The following is a 15810-nucleotide window of genomic DNA, read 5'->3' on the forward strand; positions in this document are numbered from 1 at the left end:
TTATAACTAAATTAAAACTAAAACAGGTTATTCTAAAGTATGCTTTAAATCACCTGTTAATGGAAGGATTACTCTCCTGAAACTAGTAGTGTTAGTTAAAAATTCTAATTAATACTTTTAACTAAGTTAATTAAATCAAAAGAAATTTTGAAACAATAAAATAACAGCTATAGATTTTTTTCCACATTTATTTTATTCGACTAGTGACCGAGTTTCGTCGTTACCGATATCATCAGACTGGTAGGAGGATAGACAAAATTTTATGCTATGTACACAACAAGGCAGGGGTTGAAAACCATGATTTTATATAATATTATTATAGAATTTTGTCCAGCCTCCCACCAGTCTGATGATGTCGGTAACGACAAAACCTGGTCACTAGTCAAATAAAATTAATGTGGAAAAAATTACATAGTTGTTATTTTATTATATAAAATGCATTTCCATCAAGAAATGTCAGTACAAAACTTAAATCTAATAATAAGCATGAAATGTTAAAAAAATTAATGGAGACACCATAGGTCACAACATGGGATCGTATTTTTAAATCACCTGTTGATTGGTGGACTGCTCTCCCGAAACTAGTAGTGATAAATTAAAAATTCTAAACTAAGCAATACTTTAATAAAGTTAATTGGCATTTAATTTGTAGAACTCCATTTTAATTTATATATTAAATGTTAAAATCAAACATTGATTTCTTGACTCTTCTAACTAATATTTTATTTTTAAAAAACACATAAAAATAAAATTTGTATCAATTATTTCGCTTTGTTATGGGATTTTCAAACTAATGTCAAAAATTAGTTTGAAAATGCCATAATTAGGCGTCACAAATTTTATTTTTAGGTGTTTTTTAACAATAAAATACAATTTAGCAAACTCGAAAAATCAGTGTTTCATTTTAACATTTAAAAAATAAATTAAAGTATTGCATTTGCATATATTATAAAATTACCATTTTTACTGTGATGAATGAATTATTTACATAACCGCTTCTTATGAAAAACCGACTAAGATTAGGTAAAATTATAATAAAAAAGAAATATCAAGAATATATTATTACGGAGGTCCTCCAAAACTTAACGTCACCTCGCTAGGCTGGTCAGAAATAATTTGTCGAGGAACAGGCATTATTTGGAAACATACGGTAGCCTAAATTAGTAATGGTACGACATTATACGTAGGTACAATGTGTTCGACAATGGTGAAAAAAAAATCCTCAGCACTAAAACGGTTGATGGCAGCACTAAAGGGAACCTTTTATGATGGTGAGTTCCATATTTTGATCATCCGGAATGGTAGAGCAAAAATTCCGTATTTCCGGATCCAAAAAAAAAAGTGATCGGCAGTTCGGCTGTCCAAACTTAAAACACAGTAAGGGACATTTTTTACGTTTTTAGTACGTTTTTTTTGCATCTTTGGACTAAGTAGAATCTACTTAGTCCATAAATGCAAAAAAAACGTACTACAAAAAAAATGTCCCTTATTGGGTTTTGAGTTTGGACAGCCGAGTTGTTGTTCCAACATTCAAGTGTTATTACTATTTCTCCATCAGAATTTTCAACGCCCACAATTATAAACTGAACTGTTAGTATGATACAAGCAAGAAGCGTTAGTAAGCATGCGGACAATGACAAAAAGATATTAACATACATATAAAATTATGGTATAAAATAAAGTACATTATGGAAGAATACAGTACTTCCCTCCTAATCCTTATCCGCGCCCAATGGTGCAGAGGGCACTGCATCATATAGAAGCAGTGTTATCTGGATCATTAAACACACGAAGGAAAGGTGATCAGCCTTCCGCTTCAGGTACCAGTTCAGGGTCATATTAAATAAATATTAGACTGAAAAATCACTAATACGTATTTATTTTGACCCTCTTGGGAATCGAACCCGGGACCTCCAGCATGGTAGCCTAGCGCACTAACCGGAATACAGTTAGTGCTTCATGTGAAGATTACCAATCTGCGGACCAAGTCAAACATCAAAGGTATCTTATCCCCTAATTAGTATTGCAGAACCCCACCATTTATACCACTTATACATAGTTCCAATTCGGCTATTTTATTAACCGGATCCACGCGGCTCGCATAACCGTATGTGTTTTCACAAAACATTCCCTGTACGCGGCTGACATAACCGTTTGTTTTTACTTTACTCCAAGTTTCGAACCTCAGTTCAACTTGGAGGGATTTTTTCATGGTGTGGAACTTTGGATAAAATAATACGTCAATCCTTGGCCTTATGACATCTGTTGAAATATCTGACTAATAATTTGTAACATCACAGGATAAATAAAAGAACAGATCCCTCATTTTTCTTGCGGTCTGTAATTAGTCCGCGCCATAATCATGCCCTATATCTGTCTCACTCTCGACGCTACGCATCGCCAGTGGGTAAGAGTGACACACGATGCGTGCTTTGATTTATTTATGTTACGATCTTATTTGTTTATATTACGATATATTTCAAGAATAATGTGACATGAGTGTATTATAGAGTACCAAAAAGGCACAATGAATCCCATTGGACGTTTTTGCTTAGGAAAATAAATCATTTCTTAACTAAATACATGATAAAAGTAATCATTTAAAAAACGGCAAAATACCGCCGGCCGCGGGCGTCTCTCAGGAACAAAGTGAACGCGGTTAAAAGGTTAAAGAATAATGAAATGATTTAAGAATTAAATTAGTGTAAATAAATATAACACAAATAATTTGAAAAACCTTTTTATTATTCAAAATGAAACTCATAATTTAATAAATAATACTTTTGCTTGGCTCAAATAATCCTGTCAGTCTTTTCCGTCACAGAAAGTATCTGTGTATTTTAACACATCGATTACCAATAGGATTTTCATAATGTGTTTGAATTCATTTTTGTGTATATTTCACAAAATAAATATTGACACATTGTTGTCGGGCGGTTTTTTCATCAACCCCGACCCTAATTAGTATAACAATTAGTGTCGTATACTAATCACAAGTAACGGCAAACCCAATTCCGATTTGTACAATGTTTTTTGGTGTCTCTCGCGCTCTACCAAAAGTAAGCAAATGGAACGCTTTTAAGCATCTCATAAAGTGGTATCTACCAAGCAAAATTTTAATAAAAAATCGATAGTTATTACTACAAAGTAAATGCCAAATCAATTAATGAAAAAATAATATTCGGTTCTTTATTTTTTATTTCTTAATATTTCCCATTTTAAACATTGTTTCCCATTTCAAACATTCTGTTAACAAAAAAAAGGAATTACTTTGGATATTCAGAATTTGCTTCGTTGGGCATTATCGGGCGTTTTTATGAACCTAATTCTGATTCATGAACTTAATTTCGTCCACCTCTATAGTGTATGCTTAGTGCGTTTGGCTACCATACTGGAGGTCCCTAGTTCGATTCACACGACGGTCAAAATAAATATATGTGATTTTTCACTAAAATATTTATTTAATATTATTACATTAGGTGCAGAACCGATCGATCACCTTGCCTTCACGTATTATAATGAATGATCAAGATAACGCTGCGTGGATGCGATGCAGTGCCCTATGCACCATAAGGTCCCAAAAAAATCATTACAGCCTTCGGGAACAGTTTATATGAAGATGGTGGGGCCCTGCCAAATTTGAATGAATCTTTTCGTGTGTATTTACACCGTGCATTTGACTGCACCGAGTGTGATTGGCCGAGTGATGAACGGGGAATAGTGACGTCAGTGAGACACTGAAGAGACTGTTAATACGAGACAAGGGGTGAGTGAGTCAAGTGACATGGCTGCAGTTACGAACCTCTTCGGCGTTCAGCCAAGCGGCTATCTCATCAAAGTCCCTTTCATTTTCGTTGAGGGTCTGCAAGTAAGAGGGCACAAAAAGGAAAATAACAGAATACACAGAGATGCCGCAATAGTTACCACAATTACCAAAATAGAGACCAGCAATTCAAAAAATATATATTAAATAATAATAAGCTTAAACAAATATGTAGTGTAATACTGCAGTTTACACTGCCACATAGACGATTAAATATTTATATTTATATTTATATATATATATATATATATATATATATATATATATATATATATATATATATATATATATATATATATATATATATATATATATATATATATATATATATATATATATATATATATATATATATATATATATATATATATATATATATATATATATATATATATATATATATATATATATATATATATATATATATATATATATATATATATATATATATATATATATATATATATATATATATATATATATATATATATATATATATATATATATATATATATATATATATATATATATATATATATATATATATATATATATATATATATATATATATATATATATATATATATATATATATATATATATATATATATATATATATATATATATATATATATATATATATATATATATATATATATATATATATATATATATATATATATATATATATATATATATATATATATATATATATATATATATATATATATATATATATATATATATATATATATATATATATATATATATATATATACGATTATGGTATACAAGTGTGAAGTGCAGATTTCAGACAACAGATGGCACCCCAATTCAGTGTAAAGAAAGACACTGCATTTTCTGCCATCAATATTTTGACTCGAAGTGCACAAGTTGAAAAACTGTTGTTACAGGTATGGTAACCATTCCACAAATTCTACAAGCAGTCCGCCTCCGTAGTGTAATGGTCAGCACGCTTGGCTACCGTTTGTGAGGTCCCGTTCGAACCCGGGTTCGATTCCCAGGGGGGGTCAGTCAAATAAATATAATAGTAATATAAAGTATAACAGTTATATATATATATATATATATATATATATATATATATATATATATATATATATATATATATAATTTTTTCACTCGAATATTTATTCATGTGTGAACGATCAAGCTGCATTTATATGATGCAGTTCCCTGTGCACCATTGGAATGCGGATAAGGGTTTGAAGAAGAAGAAAATCCACAAATAAGATGGGAAAAATGTTTAAGTAGCAACGGAGCATAATTTGAATAAATCACTTTTTCTCATTCTTTCGAATTTCACATTTTTTATAATTTGTATTTGAAGCAATAACTTTGTTATTTTCCATTTTATAATTAAAATATAGCTTTGTTTTAAAATCACATAAAATATAAATTTATAGTGATTTTAAAACAAAGTTATATTTGAATCATTATTTAAAAAAAATTTTGGTAAAAAATCTGCACTTCGTACTTGTACACCTGGTATATATAGATATAAATTGAGAATTGAGACACAGTTACGCGTGTAATGTGTACGAGAGAGATACAGCATAGAGGCGGTCAGACCGAGGTAGGTGGGAATGGCGTGCGACAGATATTTACTTGCGGTTGTCCGGTGGTGGGCCGGGCTTGGGTCAGTGCGGCCAGTCCCACATTTGCTTGTCCAGGGTCAATATTGTCGGCGTAGCTACTACTCCTGAAACATTACAGACGAAATTAAATAACCTACATAGATCCAGAACATGGGACTAAACCGGAGAAATATCCTCACTGTTCAAGCAAAAGTAACTGTAAAAATTACAGTAAAAGCTCGCCAATTAAAAAAAAAATTATTTTGACACATTTCAAAGAACTTTTCATACAAACTTTCAATAAAGTTTCAAATTATAAATGTGAAAAATGAAGAAGAAAAAAAACACAATTTTCTTTTAAAATTAAAACAACCCTTCAAAAATTTTATTCACCTAAAAAAACTAACTAACTTTCACGGCGTATCACCACAGGAGTAGGTAGAGAGAATAGAACGCCATCTGTCTTAAAATGTCTATCATACACTGTGTTGCAGCACATTTGTCTGAGAGATCGCATTTCGACTGGATTTTGACATGATAAAGTATGTCAAGTGGTCAGTTCATGAGTCAGAATAATCGGCAGGTATGTATGAGATTCATGAATGTGGAAGAGGTGAAGATTGTTTGCAAAGACAGAGTGGTGTGGCTTTCTGTTGACTACCCCTGTGGGGAAGCGGTGTGATAAATACTTAGGTTAGTTAGTTTAAATAACTGATAAAGTTACTCACCCATTTTTTGTAGATTCATAAGTCAGATTTCTTGATTTGGCAAACATGTCAAACTCATCCTTGTCTTGTCCCGATAGTGTCGGCTTGGCTGCTGGAGGCTCGGAAATACCTTTGAAGTACAAAAACTCGGTTCATCATGTCTAACATAGTTATTTTTGAGGTTTTTTGGTCGATGTGCCTGAACATATTTCTATAACGTCATATAAAAAAATACAGAAAACCTGTTCTGGGGATGGTTAACCACTTCACAGTCGAAATTTGCGAGAAAATTCACAGGTGCCAGAAATAGTCACCAATAAGTCAAAACAAGACTGCCCGAACTCCGCTCGGGTTAGTCAGTAAAAACAAATATATTTTCCTCAGGCAAATTAATACCAAGAAGTCGGAATACGATTTTCCCGAGTAACACTCGGGCTCATCACTACAATGCCTTGCCCAAGAACCCGGGCTAAACTGGGAACTGGTTAATGATAACCAGGGTTTTTTTTTCTCCATGTAACACGATGGAACGGCGTTTTGGTACCTTTTTTCTAGGATATATATACAATATATATAAACATATTTATTTTTTTAATTTTCAAAATGAATTAGACGGAACTATGTTTGTGCTTACTTAATTACAATATTTTATTTATATTCAAAATAATAAAATATGGTATTATAATGAATATTTAAATAATATTTGAATATATATTTTTTTAATAAAAAGCTTAACATGAAGTTAGTTTCAGGACCTTTTTTGTTTGATGAAATAACTAACTAGCCATTACACCATATGAATTTAAGACTGTTATCTCTACTGGTGTCTTTGAATGCTATGGATTTCTTTTTTGCTGCTTATAATGTACAAGGTTCATATATCATTTAAGAGGTTCGCATCGCACCTCCAACTGCTTGTTGGAGGTCCAATGACAGTTGATGACAGCTTGGACAGCTGTCATATTCAGAGACTTTTGCTTTATACTGAATGTGATCATATTAACATATTGCTGCCGGGCGGTTTTTTCATCAACCCCGACCCTAATTATACTAGTCTGCCGCCCGACCCTCAGTATACTCCAATCACAAGTAATCGCAAACCCAATTCCGATCTGTACATACAATTTTTGCTGTCTGACATGAAGATCGGCAGCAAAATCAAAATATATAAAACTTGTGTGCGATCCACCATGACTTATGGGATCGAAAGCAAAGCGGACACCGTAGTCACAAAAAAACACGCTAAGAGTATCAGAAATGAAGGCTCTAAGGAGCATATCTGGCAAGAGTCTACGAGATAGAATAAGGAATAACAGGATAAGGGAAATATGCAAGATTAAAGATGTCGTTAGGTGGGGAAGGCAATGAAGGAGACAATGGTGTGCGAGGAGAATCGAACCAACCCCAAAGTAGACAACTCCCGGGCAGACCACCAAAGAGATGGATTGGACAGCTGGGAATCGACATCGCAGGAGGTTATATCTCTTAAAAGCAGGCCACAAGGCCTACACCGAGCAGAAGAAGATTTTTGCTATCCTTAAGGGTCTTGAGGTCACTGCGACCTGTGTAGATGTACGGTGTAAGCGTGTGAACTCACTGAGCGCAGCCAGGCTGGGCGGCGCATCGTTGAGGTCGATGAGCGAGTCCCCGGGCCGGGGGGCGGGGGGGCCGAGCGCGGCGGCCAGCACGGCCGAGGGGGCGGCCAGCGCGGCCGAGGGGGCGGCAGCGCGGTTCTTGGAGAAGCGCTGGTGCCGCAGCATGAGGGAGTTGAGCTCGTCGTTCACCCGCAGCAGCTCCCCTGTCAGGCTGTCGTCCGACACCTTCCCGATCAGCTCCACGAGGCGCGACTGCATGGCCTGGAGGGTGGAGTGCAGCTCCTGAAATTTATTTAACCACTTAATGCCAGGGTTTTTTTTTATAAAAAGTGTTTAAAAACTCATTGACTTTTTTAAAAATGTTTTAGTCAAAGTTTATCCTATTTTCAAATAAAATATAACAATTTAAGTATATTTAATTTACAATTTTGTATACAATATTTTGTACTTATTCATAGTCCTCGCGCGCTAAATGTGTTCCAATTTTGCAATTAAGGGAATGAAATATCATTGGCATAAAACCAGAATCAAATGACTGCATCAAACAAAGATTTTCGATTAACGAAAACACAATGTTTTCTGTAAGCTGGCAAATGTTAGCGAGAATTTGTCTTAAAAAATTATAAAATACTGTGAATAAGGCAAATTAACTAACCGCGACAATAAATGCGTTAGATCTGGCAAGAAAATAAAATGTTGTGGTTTATTTTATTTTATTTGGTAGCTAAACAGTGAAAGGATTTTACTGTTCAGTGTTAAGTTTTATTTAGAAACAAAATAATAAATATTTAATAACAGTAATTGATAAAGCCATAGTTTGAATGCGTTTAGTGTTATCATTTTAGAGATTATAACTGCAATTCTAGAATTAGGATCGAAAAAAATGGTGGATATTAGGGTGGGAGTTGAATTCCTGCCTGTATTAAGCTGTTCGGGAAGTTTTCTTTCCCTGTTGTGAGAGGACACTGGATGGTTCGCATCCTCCTATATCTTGTTCACATTCGCAATATGGTGACGTAACACACTTATCTTAAAAGACTAGACCTTAGGCGATATAATACATAGAGATGGAAGATCTAGACAGAGATAAGTTCCAGTACCATGGTTTGAGTGGAATTTCGGCTTGAATAGCATAATATGTTTAGACTCTTCCTAATGTTATTCCCAGATCAATATTTAAAGTTTACGATGTAAATTTTTTAAGCATTTTTGAGTGCGATGATTCTAACCTGAAGCAGTTCTAAATCACTAGCGTGATGTTCGGCATTCGAGGAAGTCATCTCATTCAGCATATCGGCCATCACGGCCATGTTACCCTGCACCACAGCGAGGTCACTGTGCAGTTTATTCACTTGACTCGGAGACAAATGGACCTGGCAACATTTCAAACATAAATACAATCTTGCATCTACTGAGACTAACTTTTTAGGAGATACAAAATAATGCACAATTATTTATGGCAAACGACAGGACATGTTGCAAGACAAGAACTCACATAATGGACCCCATAAATTTTTAGATGGAGACCTTGGGAGAATAAGAGTAAATTCATTCAAACCCTTATCCGCATTCCAATGATGCATAGGGCACTGCATCATATAAACGCAGTGTTATCTTGATCGTAAACATATGAAGCAAAAGGTGATCAGCCCTCCGCTTCAGGTACCAGTCCAGGGTAATATTAAACAAATTATCACAGTGAAAAAATCAGTTATATTTATTTGACCCCCCTGGGAATCGAACCCGGAACCTCCAGAACGGTAACCAAGCGTGCTGACCATTACACTACGGAGGCGGACAAAATTAAGATTAAGAGTAAATACTACTACAAAATCTATTGTGAAACATGTTTCGGAGCATTCCACACCATTTTCAAACACGGCATGTGAAGCTGAGACAATTTTAGAATCATAGAGTCGTTAGAGGATGAAGAAGGGATTAGAAATAGCTCTTAACTGTTTCTAATTTTATATTTATTTTTTATCGATGGGAACATAAAAATGATATGGAATGCATCGAAACACGTGACACAGTAGATTTTTAAAAAATAGTGGTATTTACCAAGTAAAATTTAAATTAAAAATGGATCGATACTACCACAAAGTGACTGCTGAATCAAGTAATGAAATAATACAAGGTAAATCTTCTTCTTCACACCCTCATCCGCACATTATCTTGATTGTTAACTAATGAAGGAAAGGTGATCCAGTCCTCTGTTTACAAGGTAAATAGCCCAGAAAATGCCATCATTATCTAAACGGCCGGGAAACTCTAAGATAGTGATCGCAATTCAGTGGGTTTTTAATATAAATCTTCTTCTTCTTCATTTTCTTATTGTAGGCTTTGCGGCCTGTTTTTCAGAGGGATTAGCCTCCTGCAATGTTAATTCCCTGCTATCGACCCATCTCTTTGGTGGTCTGCCCGGGAGTCGTCTACCATGGGGTTGGTCGTACAATGCTGTGTGGGGGGGGGGGTTCTGATTCTGGTGTTTAATATAAATGCATGAATTAAATATTTATAAAAATTAATTACAGATGTTACCATGGAGTTAGGGGGTGTGTCCCGGGCAGGACGCGGCTGCGGGGAAGGGGGCGCTCGCTGGGGGGAGGAGCTCACATCCCCCACGCCCACTCCGCCCACTCCACTCACTCCATCCACCACGTCCGAAGGCACACTCTGGACAAATGCAAACACACATTCAAATAAGAATTAACATATTATTTTTTGACATCTCATCAAAGATGAAGAAGAATATGGAAGTCTGGGCATTTACAGGGAATATCCCCGTAAATGCCCAGAATTCCATATTCTTCTTCACCTTTGATGAGATTTAAAAAAAATAATATGAAAATAACTCCTATAATTTCAGATAATCCAGATTTTGTGAACAAGTATTTGAACACACTCAAAATGTTGTAAAGAATTAACACATTGTTTCATTCAACATTGATTAACACATTTTGGACGGGTATTTTTTACACCTGCAGACCGCTGGCGGCAGGATTTGATCACTATTTACATATGGCTAAGACCTTAACAAAGAGTTGGTGTATAATATTTATATGAAAACATTGGATAATTCCTTCTTTTCTGCCTTAGAAATGATGCTGGTGCAGAAGGTAAAAATACCCTTCCCGTTCTTAAGCATCAATTGACCGAACGGGTAGAAAAACCTTTCCCGTCCGAAGCGTGTTAAGCAAGATTTGTCGACACCCACTTTGGATTCTACTCACTCCTTTCAACTAATATAATCCGGATCTATTTTTACTAACATTCTAAGTGCACATAAGGCCTCGGCCTTTAGTGCTTATTGGTCCTCGGGTCAACCAAAAACGCATGTTATTAACATTTTTTGTAATTGTAAGTGTGTGAATAGGTGCTATCGTAGTCACATGTAATATTTTTTTGCATGCGGTGTAGTAATTGTCCTGAGGAAGAAACGGGTACGTCTCGAAACCGGTAGACAAAAATCTCGATGAGTGGTTATATACTAACATTACTAACATTTTTGTGAAAAAAAGTAAAAATGACTAACCACAAAGTAAGTTCTTTAGATATTAAAAATATTAATAAAGGAGTTTAAATGGTATTCGAGAGCCAACACGAAAGGATTTTAGTTAATAAACTATTGTGCGAAATCAAGAAGACTACAAATAAAGAAATAATAGACATTTTCAGTTAACAAATTACACAAAAAAAGCAGATATTGCCTACGGCGAGAAATACAAATATGACATTACCCGTTGGGGAGTGAATATAGGAGCCATTGTATCCAAGTCTGTCATCGGGAACTGGACGCCTTTAGACTTGAGTTCCTGGTACATTGTCACTACTCCCTGGAATAAGCAATACACGACTCATTATATCAGCGATAGGCGATCCTACTAAATAAAGGATTCATTAAAAAAAGTTGTCACTCAATTCGGTTTTTGATCCAAACACTCAAAGCTAATCAAGCCAATTAGTGTATAAACTTTGTTGCATATTTCTAGCTATTGATATACATATTTGAAAGTTTGATTTCAAAACTTAAGCTGGATTGAAATATAAACTTAACGAATACCATGCTCGGGTAACCGAAAAAGTAAATTATTCATTAGGAATATATACACTCTATTTGCAGAGTATGTACTACTACTACCATCACGCCGTTTCTCCGCAGGGGTAGGTAGAAAGGATGGAACGCCACGCTCTTCTGTCCTGACATACACTCCCCGCCTCCTTCACATCCATGCATCTAGTCGTACATGCTGTCTGATTACACAGACTTTTGACACCACCAGATTTTTAAGGTTCTGATTGATCTGATCGTGCCAAGTCTTTTTCGGCCGTCCTCGTTCTGTTCCGTCCCGCTCACATTCGCCACATATATTTTCTTAGTCATTCTCTCGCCATCCATTCGCTCCCCATGTCCATACCACCTTAAAGCACTCTTCCTAATCTTTTCAATTATTCCTTGTTCAGCCATACATTCCTTTCTTTCTTTCATCTTAAGTCTGATATTCCTACAGAGAATAATGTATTTAACTAATTGATTATTTGTTGCACCTCTCATTCTAACAAAATCATTTAAATTGCACATTTTGACATCTCAACATAGATGAAGAATAATATGGAAGTCTGGGTATTAACAGGGCTTACAACCTGCAATAGACTGGTTTAAGTGATCACGTTATACATGTGTAACATTCACTATTCTACCCATGATTGATAAAAATTGAGTATTGTGGTTGTCAATTTAGGTAGAATGGTGAATAGTGCATGTGCAAAAAGTGATCACTTTGATCACTTTATGCACATGCAAACCTATGACAGGTTGTAAACCCCAGCCACATAAACACTGAGAATTCCATATTCTTCTTCGTCTATGTCGAGATGTCAAATGTTAAAAATACTTCCGAAAGTGAAAAAACCCAGATTGGTGAAGGATTTGGACACACCCATAATGTTGTCTTTCAAATTGTGTTAAAATGGTATTACTCACAGAGAGCTCTGGCTGGTGCTGGAAGGCATCCGCCCAGCACTGTATGAGACTCAGCACTTTCTCTTGTACCACCGTCGGGGGGTCGTTCTTCGGTCCAATCAGCTTTATCTGAAACATTTAACCTGTACATTATAAAGTGCTACATTTAACATGCATTATGTTTGGTGGCAAATGCAGTTGAACTTTACTTATCAATTTGTCATTGACTTTGTTAATGACATGAAAATTAAGCACTTGTCCAGGGTGGCACAAAACTAATCACCCTATAGGAAGATGTTATAATTTTTGCAAATGGCATCGTACAACAAATACATAAAAGTGCATTTTTTTTTGTTCTTAGTCTTCTTCTTCTTCTTTTTCTTCATCTTGTAGGCCTTGTGGCCTGTTTTTAAGAGGGATTAGCCTCCTGCGATGTCGATTCCCAGCTATCGACCCATCTCTTTGGTGGTCTGCCTGGGAGTCGTCTACCATGGGGTTGGCCGTACAGTGCGATGTGGGGGAGTCTGGATGGTTCCATTCTCCTCCCATGCGCATACCATTGTCTCCTTCGTTGCCTTCCCCACCTAACGACATCTTTGATCTCGCATATTTCCCTGATCCTGGCGTTTCTTATTCTACCTCGAAGACTCTTGCCCGATATGCTTCTTAGAGTCTTCATTTCTGACACTCTAAGCGCGTTTTTTGTGTTCTTGGTATATATAATTATTAAGTGAATAGTTTAAATTTGAAATCGATATAGTGAATGAGAGAGAGAGAGTGAATGCTGGGAACAGAGTGAATGGTGCACTAAAATCAGTTTTAGCAAATAAAAATCTATCAGCGGAAGCTAAACTGGCAGTACACAATGGGGTTCTGGTTCCAACCCTTATGTATGGAAGCGAAGCATGGAGTTGGCAAAAGAAGGATGAAAGCAGACTGAATGCAGTCGAAATGCGATCCTTCAGACGAATGTGTGGCAAAACGATGTTTGATAGATGTTCGAATGATGAAATAAGGAAAGAATGTAAGGCTGAGACAAGCATTATCGATAAAATTAAGAAAGGTGTGTTGAGATGGTTTGGACATGTGGTGCGTATGAGTGAAGAAAGAACGGTTAAACAAATTTATGGAGCGAATGTAGTCGGAAAAAGAAGCAGAGGACGACCGAGGAAAACTTGGCACAATCAGGTATGTCAAATACTTGCAAGCGGCCGGGTCAGGAGTCGTAATAATCGTCGGGTATGTATGAGGAGATGCATGAATGTAGAAGAGGCAAAGAATGTTTGCAAAGACAGAGTGGTGTGGCGTTGGATTCTCTCTGCCTACCCCTGCGGAGAAGCGGCGTGATGGTTAGTTAGTTAGTTAGTTATAATTCTGAGAATTATTTCCAGTATGTAGGATAGAAAGACCGACTAATTGGTGTTTGGTCGTTTACGGTTGGCAGCGAAAAGCCAACTAGTCGGCTTTTGGTAGTTAATATAATAAAAATCAAACGTTTGGTACAGGAATTATGAATATACACGTATTTGTTAATTGCTTGTATTTATAGTCAACCGGGTTTTTTAAATGATTACTTTTATCATGTATTTAGTTAACAAACGATTTATTTTCCTAAACAAAAACGTTCCATGGGATTCATTGTGCCTTTTTGGTACTCTAGAATACACTTGTGTCACATTATTCTTGAAATATATCGTAATATAAACAAATAAGATCGTAACATAAATAAATCAAAGCACGCATTGTGTGTCACTCTTACCCACTGGCGATGCGTAGCGTCGAGAGTGAGACAGATATAGGGCATGATTATGGCGCGGACTAATTACCGACCACAAGAAAAATCAGGGATCTGTTATTTTATTTATCCTTGCGATGTTACAAATTATTAGTCGGATATTTCAACAGATGTCATAAGGCCAAGGATTGATGTATTATTTTATCCAAAGTTCCACACCATGAAAAATCCCTCCAAGTTGAACTGAGGTTCGAAACTTGGACCTAAGTGAAAACCACTACAATTACTATTGATAATTACTAAAAATACTTAATCTAATGAATTTATGAACTATGGAAGTAAAAATGTGAAGCTAGATAAACACGTCCGTTCGGACCAAACGGTGTAGGTGACCTCGTCCTCCTCGGCCCGCTGCGATCGTTGATTTCGTTCGGGAATCTCCGTTGCGAATTCGTCATGTTCGTATTTGTCAGCGGTGCCAATCTGACGGTGTAGCCAGACGCCTACATATTTTTGCTATTAGTACAAATTTGCTTGGTTTTTAAGGTAAGCCTTTCAAAACTTCGCTGGGACATAAAGTGTTAACAGGTTGAACGTCATGTGAGTTGTACAGGACTCCAACTATGGGTGGATTTAACGTTCTGTGAATTGGATACGCCTCACGTTTGCCATGTAATGTAAATGTATGCACTTTCTGTGTGGTTCCCTGGACGGATTATGATTACATTTTTATTTCTTTGTGTTTCATGAAAAACATTTAATGAAAAAAAATGAGCCACAACCTTCACTATTGTATGCAGCCTAAACAGGCCACAACTGTGAACACAGTTGTGGCCCCAAGGATCGTTTTTTTCTTTCTAATTTGGCAGTCAATGTGTTAAAGAATGAAGAACACAATGCATTAATAAAAACGCAATTGACTTGTATGCAACTTAGTATAGATCTGCATTCAAATTATGAAATGTATGTGAAATGCATGTACTTGCTAATCGATTTTCACATCTCCAAGTGTAGCCTTCAAATGGGCATAAATTATAATATAAACAACATGACGAGACAATTAATAAGTTTTAACTAACTAACCATCACGCCGCTTCTCTGCAGAGGCAGGCAGAGAGAATAGAACGCTGCACCACTCTGTCTAAACAATCTTCGCCTCTTCCACATTCATGCATACCCGCCAATTATTCCGAATACTGGCATGACCACGCCTAAGTATTTGAAATACTTGATCATGCCAAGCTTTTCTCGGTCTTCATTAGATAATTTTTTTTCTTTTAGATATTTTACATTTCTTTTGATATCTCAACATAGATGAAGAAGAATCTGGAAGTCTGGGTATTTATAGAGCTTATGAGATGTCATAGGCTGGTTTGATGGCAGGTCATA

General features: G+C 35.7%; 1 protein-coding gene across 4 annotated transcripts in view; it reads right to left on the minus strand.

Moving 5' to 3' along the window:
• Window positions 1–15810, minus strand: part of LOC148304737 (target of Myb1 membrane trafficking protein) — a 31118-nt gene that overhangs the window by 5051 nt on the left and 10257 nt on the right. The window contains exons 3-10 of one of the 4 annotated variants that reach the window (XM_088267869.1): window positions 12708–12815; window positions 11464–11559; window positions 10265–10399; window positions 8953–9096; window positions 7726–8005; window positions 6150–6258; window positions 5453–5546; window positions 3803–3862 (exon numbers count right to left, since the gene is read on the minus strand). In XM_088267869.1, coding sequence (XP_088123995.1) covers window positions 3803–3862; window positions 5453–5546; window positions 6150–6258; window positions 7726–8005; window positions 8953–9096; window positions 10265–10399; window positions 11464–11559; window positions 12708–12815 — 1026 coding nt within the window. Of the gene's footprint in view, window positions 1–3802; window positions 3863–5452; window positions 5547–6149; window positions 6259–7725; window positions 8006–8952; window positions 9097–10255; window positions 10400–11463; window positions 11560–12707; window positions 12816–15810 lie in introns of all 4 variants that reach the window. The other 3 variants (XM_088267868.1, XM_088267871.1, XM_088267870.1) reach the window with 3 other exon arrangements.

The sequence above is a fragment of the Brachycentrus maculatus genome, unplaced genomic scaffold (genome assembly GCF_059751285.1).
Source record: "Brachycentrus maculatus isolate JH-2025_06_01 unplaced genomic scaffold, ASM5975128v1 h1tg000306l, whole genome shotgun sequence".
Classification (NCBI taxonomy): Eukaryota; Metazoa; Arthropoda; class Insecta; order Trichoptera; family Brachycentridae; genus Brachycentrus; species Brachycentrus maculatus.